Source organism: Phallusia mammillata, chromosome 6 (assembly GCF_965637545.1).
Source record: "Phallusia mammillata chromosome 6, kaPhaMamm4.hap1.1, whole genome shotgun sequence".
Taxonomy (NCBI): domain Eukaryota; kingdom Metazoa; phylum Chordata; class Ascidiacea; order Phlebobranchia; family Ascidiidae; genus Phallusia; species Phallusia mammillata.
The window spans coordinates 4,662,609-4,669,715 of NC_137257.1; the positions used below are offsets into that span (position 1 = coordinate 4,662,609).

At 37.6% G+C, this 7,107-nt stretch overlaps 3 protein-coding genes across 3 annotated transcripts; 1 reads left to right on the forward strand and 2 right to left on the reverse strand.

Annotated features, from left to right (window-relative positions):
- Window positions 1-47: 47 nt before the first annotated feature.
- On the reverse strand, window positions 48-3,660 carry LOC145233561 (uncharacterized). The gene is made up of 5 exons (XM_080098314.1): window positions 3,510-3,660; window positions 2,350-2,604; window positions 1,684-1,801; window positions 716-822; window positions 48-313 (listed from the first exon to the last, which is right to left on the reverse strand). Exons 2-5 carry the CDS (start codon window positions 2,420-2,422, stop codon window positions 54-56), a joined length of 558 nt encoding a protein of 185 aa, XP_079954440.1. The 5' UTR covers window positions 2,423-2,604; window positions 3,510-3,660; the 3' UTR covers window positions 48-53.
- A 20-nt stretch (window positions 3,661-3,680) lies between these two features.
- On the forward strand, window positions 3,681-6,126 carry LOC145233562 (calcium-activated chloride channel regulator family member 3-like). The gene is made up of 3 exons (XM_080098315.1): window positions 3,681-3,836; window positions 4,741-4,878; window positions 5,445-6,126. The coding sequence occupies exons 1-3, from the start codon at window positions 3,681-3,683 to the stop codon at window positions 5,586-5,588; spliced, it is 438 nt and encodes a 145-aa protein (XP_079954441.1). The 3' UTR covers window positions 5,589-6,126.
- LOC145232847 (uncharacterized) lies at window positions 5,590-6,805 on the reverse strand. Its single transcript, XM_080097526.1, has 2 exons — window positions 5,945-6,805; window positions 5,590-5,595 (listed from the first exon to the last, which is right to left on the reverse strand). Exons 1-2 carry the CDS (start codon window positions 6,803-6,805, stop codon window positions 5,590-5,592), a joined length of 867 nt encoding a protein of 288 aa, XP_079953652.1.
- Window positions 6,806-7,107: the final 302 nt, after the last annotated feature.

Genomic DNA, 7,107 nt, shown 5'->3' on the forward strand with positions numbered 1-7,107 from the left:
ACAAACTGGAGTGCCGTTGCATGGCTACACTAGCCAACACGGCCTATCTCTCGTCACCAGCTGCACTGTTGAGACCGTATATGTCGAAACAGTGTGCACTGACTGCAAAACATACAAAAATATTTAAACATGATTTTGATGAAAACTGGCCTTTTCTCGTGGAGAAGTTGATTAAGCCGGGAGAAATGAATTTCTCTTCCCATTACGTCAACAATGGAGCCTTGTTGGGTAATAGTTGGAACGGAAATGTTGTTGGGTGGAGGAATGTTGAATGTGTAGGATACAACTCCTTCTCCGAGGTCAGTTAGTGTTTCTGAAATGTATTTAGTATTTAGTAATAGAACGACAGGATTGTAATAACAAACATTTAGGCTGTTAAATCGACATTCTTTGTATATTAATAGGACAATTATTATCGTTAATGTTTATCAGTAAATTTACTTCATTTTATTGCAAATTGTAAAACAAAGCTATGATCTAACCAAAAACATAACTGCCAGAGTACTTGTGTCTACTTGTGTTTTTGATTGAATTACTCATTAAGTCAGTATGTAGTGTGACTAAAGCTATGATTGTAACATAAATGCAAAACCTAATTATTTTATGTGACGAAAATTGAGTTCAAAAACTGTAAGGGAATACAACTTTTTTTATGATATTTTAGAATACTCGTTTTTTCTGTTTGTGCTGATAAATCAATATTTAATAAACAAACCATCGACAATTTCTGTTGCTGTCCAAGAAAGGTCAATATTCGACGGATATCCACTCACAACAGCCGTAAAACCATTGGTATCAATCGCAGAAATTCCAACCGAATATCTAAATAAAAAAATGTACCGATTCTATTTGAATGAGGAAATCACAATGCCATTTTTAAGTATGTATTTTTTTCTTTTATTGTTTCTCTTTCTTTCTCTCGTGCATTTAAACGTTATATCTAGTAAAGCTAAAGAGATAAAACGCACATTGGGGTTTGTTTCTTAAATCGATCCTTGTTTGAAATTTTAATGTGTCTTTTTAATGAAGTGAGTTTCAAAAAAAATAAAGAAAACAATTTAAAAATATGAACCTAATTCGCAGATCAACTTCAACTCTAACAAGTACAATTGTTAACACAAAAAATACCACAGTACATTAAGTTTTTCGCATTTCATTATTGACATTTTTCGAATATTTTTAAAGAAGAGTTTTGGAAATTGCATTGATGCGTTTACATATAAGAGTCACGCTTTTCTACAGAAAATCAATACACACTTAGGATTCGATCGTTTGTCAAACAATCCGCGCAATTTACACATTTATTTTACATACTTTTCACCCACAAACAAACCCAGGGCGTTACAAAATAATCTTACTAAGTTAAAAAGACGTACTACAGCGGTCCTTAAACGCTTTTGCGATCGTAGGCTAACGCATTTAGCTTTTATTTCTTCTTACTCCTCGTCAACAATCAAAATTATAGTAATTTATAAAATTTGGACGTTAAATTAAACTGCGTTTTGCAGAATTGTAAAAATGTTACTTAGTACAAAAAAATTATTTCAAAACTATGTATTTTAACATGTAAGCATAAACAGCCTTTAATTTCTCGTGCCCGCTCGTAAGGTGCTTCGTTTTTCCAGGGGCTGCACCTATGGTTAAGAATTAACGCCCTAAAATAAACGATAGAAAACAGCTTACTGATCCTGATCGTAGCCTCGAGCCCAGGCCTGTACTCGTGGAACCGATGGAAACGTTGTATAGAAATTAATTCGGGTTGGAACTCCAGAGTTACTTGAGAATAGTAAGGACTCTCCAACTGTAACAAAACAAGAATGTGACAAAATGTATTTGTTGTGTGTGAGGTACATGGAAGTAAAAACTATTCCATTTAGGCTTAAGTTTTTCCAAAACATTTTATTTTTAGAACACAATACACGGATCTGTTCGTAAGTTCAGTGAGAAAAGTAACGCCCAAATATAGAGCTAAAAGCAAAATTCTTTATTATTCAAACATTTCAGGAAAAGCTCATTCCATACGTTTGAATAATAAACATGCCGCTTTTTATGTCTATTTGGGCCGTTATGTTCCACATTAATTTTATTTCTAAGTATTTTGATTCAATATTATACCTTCAACAAGCTGACCGAGATATTATGTTCATAAACTAGGTGTAAAAAATACTATAGTAGGATGTTTTACTATCATGTCGTTTTAAGCACATGACGAAATAGATGTATATGACGAAATAGATATAAACAAGAATTTACATTAAAGATACACTGATTCCAGTGTGCTTCAGCTGCGATAGGTAATTAGTGATTGGATACTTCGTTTTCGGACCAATCAAACTAACATAAACTTACCAGCACTCTTTTGACTCTTTCCAAGTTGAGCGATACAGCAAAGAACCAACGCAAAAATCGTTGCCCGATACATTGCAATGACTTTCTAGCTTTAAATCAAATTTCTTGATGTGTCGTGCCTTGCTTATGCCGACACACTGTGAGCTGGAAACCACCAACCCACGCTAATTTATAACCGCTTTTGCTGACGACCACGAAAAGCTTGAGAAACGACATCTGGGATGTTATCCAATCGCGTGCTGGAAAATGCAACATCTACGAAAACAAGGTGACTTTGCAATTTCCACAAATAGCTCAGTTCCAGCGATCGCAAACACTTAAGTTTATTGTCGCATCTGGGACACAAGGAATAATCCACAGAGAATTATTCCCCTACAGGGCATGACCTCACGTGTGTGAGTAACCGCTTATGTTATTTGGGTGTTTAAGTGATAAGAAGTCACGCTATGGACAAAGAGGGGCGGGTAAATCCTAGGGGGCGTGGCAAGACAATTTTTGGAAAGGTCAGCACCGTGGCAAAGGTGGGCCGTTACAAATTGAAATATAGGAGTGAATGCTGTTACTGAAGCAGATCGAAAAAGCAAGACAATGGGACTAAACGAGATTTGACCATTTCGGTAAAATAGTCGCTCATTTAAAAATCGACTGTGAATAAATAACAACATGCAGGCGCAAAATAAATGTTTATCTGAGTAGGTTTCCCAAAAGTTAGTTTATTTACAAGGCTATTACAACGTAAATTCAATTTTGAGATCTATCCTATTGCGTGTGTACTTTTTTAAAATTTTTTGATGTTTTTCAATAATGAAATAGAAAGAATTCTTTCTACAGTAGAGCGTGTGTGTTACATGCGAACACGAGAAGTAATAATACGAAGCCATCCAAAACCTCCATGTTTAGATAACAAAAAAACGCCTTTAATTGCCATAAAATTAGTAACTACAATTAAGTAATAAGTTACCTGCAGGTATTAAAAAACACCAAGTATTTGCTACAACTAAAAAACTTTGTAAACCATTGTGAGTATGCAATCATTCTGAAATCGGGTAAGACCAGAAAATGAGACCAGAAACCGTTTTCTTACGCATTTACACATATACGCCGTTGTCCTTATATATCTACTTTCAGGTCTATAATATTCTACAAATCGCCTTACTGACCTTTTCTTCCTATTTTCCCCGTAAACATCTGACACGTCTCATCACGTCAATATATCTACGACGCAATGCCTTTTTTTCGTGAAGTGAACAGATGCGGCTTTTCCTATGCATCCGTGCCGGCTTATAAGCGTTCGCGGCCATCCAGTTCGCTTTATTTCCAACAAATTCAACATGCGCATAGCTGTGTTGAATATCCTTTGCCTGTTCTGCCTTTGCGCAGAGGGCCTGTATTCCGACGTGAAGCTTACTAACAACAGATACGATGGTATCTTGGTCGCCATCAACCCGAATGTTCCAGAAGACCCGATGCTGCTAGAACAAATACAAGTAAGTAATTGTAATCTATAGTAAATAAATCAGGTACACTACAAGCTTTTATTTCCGTCTCTTTTAGCTTGACCAGGTACTTTTCGCTACACATATTGAATGTCTGTTGGTTATCACATATTAAAATGTAATAAAACGTCCAAAAGTTCTTTTTTTACTCCCACTAATATCCCAAAAGCAAAGATGTCATAAGGATTAAACTGTCCATTATTTTCTAATCTCTTTCACAGATTATTGTTTATACAATAGCAAGGTTAAACAAACATTTAATACCTTACACTCTAAATAAAATATGAAAACTTTTTGCTAACACTTGATATTTAATAAAAATACAATCCACAAAACTCAAGCTAAACCTGATTTTACGCATCCAAACATTTGTATATTATACATACTGCAGCCTGACTGCATTTGTAACGAGCAAGTGTTAGCAGTAATTTACTGTTTTTGTTCCACAAGGTGTTTTGCCTCAAATGCGCCGGGCGCTTTTTCGAACTAATTGCGCTTACCTAAATTGCTTCCATTTATGCCTATGGAAATTTGTGCACATCAAGCCTTGATGCCTTTTTCACCTTGTCATGTATATCCAAGTATAACAGCTGGATAAATTTAATGCATTCAGCTATTGAAGTAATTGTCATGAATTCTCACACCTTTAAGCAGTTACCTGTAATGCAATTAAACGCCACCTTAAGACGCTGGGTTCGCTATCTATACGAAAAGTGGCGTCACGGCACATGGGCGACATCCAACGGTCTGGATAAATATATACATCACAATGATAAATTCCAGTGAAGCTTTTTTATTTTCAATGTTTTGACAGATATATAAAGGCAATATGCCGATACAATGATAAGTAGGCTTGGGACATTGATCTTCTTTTTAGCATTTAGTAATATTTTAGAGTTTATTGGCAAGCTCATCATCGGCGTTATGGGAAGCCACCAATCACCGAGCCTACTTCGGTAATGTCACCATTGTTGTGCCGAAAACCTGGAGTTGGAAAAACTACACTGCTGCTTACAGACAAACCTATGACAAGGTAAAGTACATTTTCTACTTGAATTTATGTTTGTTTTGAGGATTGAACCATAAAAGACTTGTATATCGCACTTTATAAGCACATTTAAAACTAAGAACATGATGTTGTATTTTACACCAAAAACCCAAACTACAAAAACGTATAAAGTACTCAGGTCAAATTTTGGTTTGGTTGGTAAAACTAGTGAGTAGTCTTAGTGTAACACCCGTTTACATAACTATATTTACAATACGTTTGGTATGCAGTAAAAAATATGGTTTTTCATGTTTGTTTTGTTGTTGGTTTTATTCTATCCTCGGTGAACGCGCAACGGTTAAATGCGTTATGCCTGTTTTAAAGTCCATTTAAACTTCTTTAAATTTATTTATACTTGTACGTGGCTATTGGTGTCCACTGGGAGCAATGTCGCTCAAGCGTTTTGTTCAGGGAAACACAAGTGGCTTAATAATAATAAAACAACTACAAGTGGCTGAGATGAGATAAGAACCCACAACCTTTCGAACACAAAGCGGTTGCGATAACCATTTGGGGATCTTGATGACATCTTGTTTTTGTTATCTTAACAGGCAGACATTCGTGTTAGTTTGGAAGATCCAACTTATGGAAACATGCCTTACACCGTCCAGTACGGACAATGTGGATCTCCCGGTGAAAACATTCATCTCACAGCTGATTATATAACTGACCCACAGTATACTGACATGAAATAAGCTATTGCTGCCAGGCATAATGTATGACTAAGTATTGCTCATCCAGCAGTTTTATTGTAAACAATCGACGTTTCGACGTCCTATACAAGACGCCTTCATCAGGATAATGACATAACTTGCAGGACAAATTTCTTTTAAAGCGACAAAATGCAAACCACACACATGTAAAACAGCGATAACAAGATCACGCGGCTGCAAACTCGCACCACTGTAGCGATAAAACAAGCTCAGTGGTGTAAAAGCGACCGATAATTTATCGGCATTAGAACATCTGTTTTAACGTTCATTGTGTTGGCGCGTGAATGGATGTTCCAAGACTCTAGGAAACTTCGCTTGTGAAAATCAGTTTCCTTCACCAACACTTGAGCAGCAGAAAAGTTAATGCTGTGATGGTGAGTGGTTGCATGGTTTGCCAACGCTGATTTCTTCGCATCCTTCTTGCCCACATCCCTTTCGTGCTCCTTCCGGCGCGTATTTAGACTTCTACCAGTCTCACCGATGTATATTTCGTCACACTCCCCGCACGGTATAGCATACACCACACCCCTAGTTGCAGTAGCATCTAGAGGATCTTTTGGGTGCGACAGCATCTGACGTAGGGTGTTTGCTGGTTTGACCCCAACCGATACTCCGAAATCGGTCAACATACGACGGATTATGTCTGTTAACCTTGGTATGTAAGGTAAGGTGACGAAGGCACGTTCTTTGTACTGGATTTCTTTCCGTGAAATCTTTTTGTGATCACGGAGAATCCAGTTCGGGTAGCCATTTAACCGCAGGGCCTCATTTACCCTGTGCAACTCCGCCTGAAGCAATGCTGGGTCTGTCGTCAAGCGTCTGGCCTGGTCTTTAAGTGCTTTGACAACAGCCCTTTTCTGGTACAAAGGATGATGGGATGTGAAGTGTAAATAGCGCATGGTACTGGTCGGCTTGTGGTACACACGCGTGGAAAGTTTACCATCCGCCGCTTTCAAAATTTCCACATCTAGGAAAGGAAGCCGGTTCTTGCTTTCCAATTCCATAGTGAACGCAATTCCTCGTTGCACATTGTTTAAATGTCGTAGAAACTCTGTTACCCGGTGTTTATGAATGATACAGAATGTATCATCTACATATCGTCGCCAAAATCGTGGTGGTTTGTCAAAAGTTTGCAAGGCGCGTTCCTCCACAGACTCCATGACCATGTTGGCAACGGCCACTGACACAGGAGAGCCCATGGCCGTGCCATACATTTGCTTGTAAAAGGAACCTCTGAATCTGAAGTAAGTTTGTTGCAAGCAAATCTCCAGACCTCTATGTATGTCTTCATGTGTCCATGTGGTCCTGTCTTTAAAGCTGTAATCATCGAGTAACCGTGACTTGGTTATTTCCAATGCTAGGTCGATTGGTACGTTGGTAAACAGTGAAGTAACATCAAATGAAACCAACGTTTCGTCTTCACTCAATGATTGTTGCGCATTCAAAGATTTTACAAACTCTGCAGAATTTCTGACGGTAAATTCCGTGTTTCCGATCAACG

What these genes read in the sequence shown, in the direction of transcription:
- LOC145233561 (XM_080098314.1), bottom strand. Translation starts at nt 2,422, where the DNA reads ATGTATCGGGCAACGATTTTTGCGTTGGTTCTTTGCTGTATCGCTCAA. An exon ending in AAAGAGTCAAAAGAGTGCTG is followed by an intron (nt 1,802 to 2,349) that starts GTAAGTTTATGT and finishes GTTTTGTTACAG; the next exon opens with TTGGAGAGTCCTTACTATTC. An exon ending in AGCAACAGAAATTGTCGATG is followed by an intron (nt 314 to 715) that starts GTTTGTTTATTA and finishes AATACATTTCAG; the next exon opens with AAACACTAACTGACCTCGGA.
- LOC145233562 (XM_080098315.1), top strand. Translation starts at nt 3,681, where the DNA reads ATGCGCATAGCTGTGTTGAATATCCTTTGCCTGTTCTGCCTTTGCGCA. An exon ending in TGCTGCTAGAACAAATACAA is followed by an intron (nt 3,837 to 4,740) that starts GTAAGTAATTGT and finishes GTAATATTTTAG; the next exon opens with AGTTTATTGGCAAGCTCATC. An exon ending in ACAGACAAACCTATGACAAG is followed by an intron (nt 4,879 to 5,444) that starts GTAAAGTACATT and finishes TTATCTTAACAG; the next exon opens with GCAGACATTCGTGTTAGTTT.
- LOC145232847 (XM_080097526.1), bottom strand. Translation starts at nt 6,805, where the DNA reads ATGGGCTCTCCTGTGTCAGTGGCCGTTGCCAACATGGTCATGGAGTCT.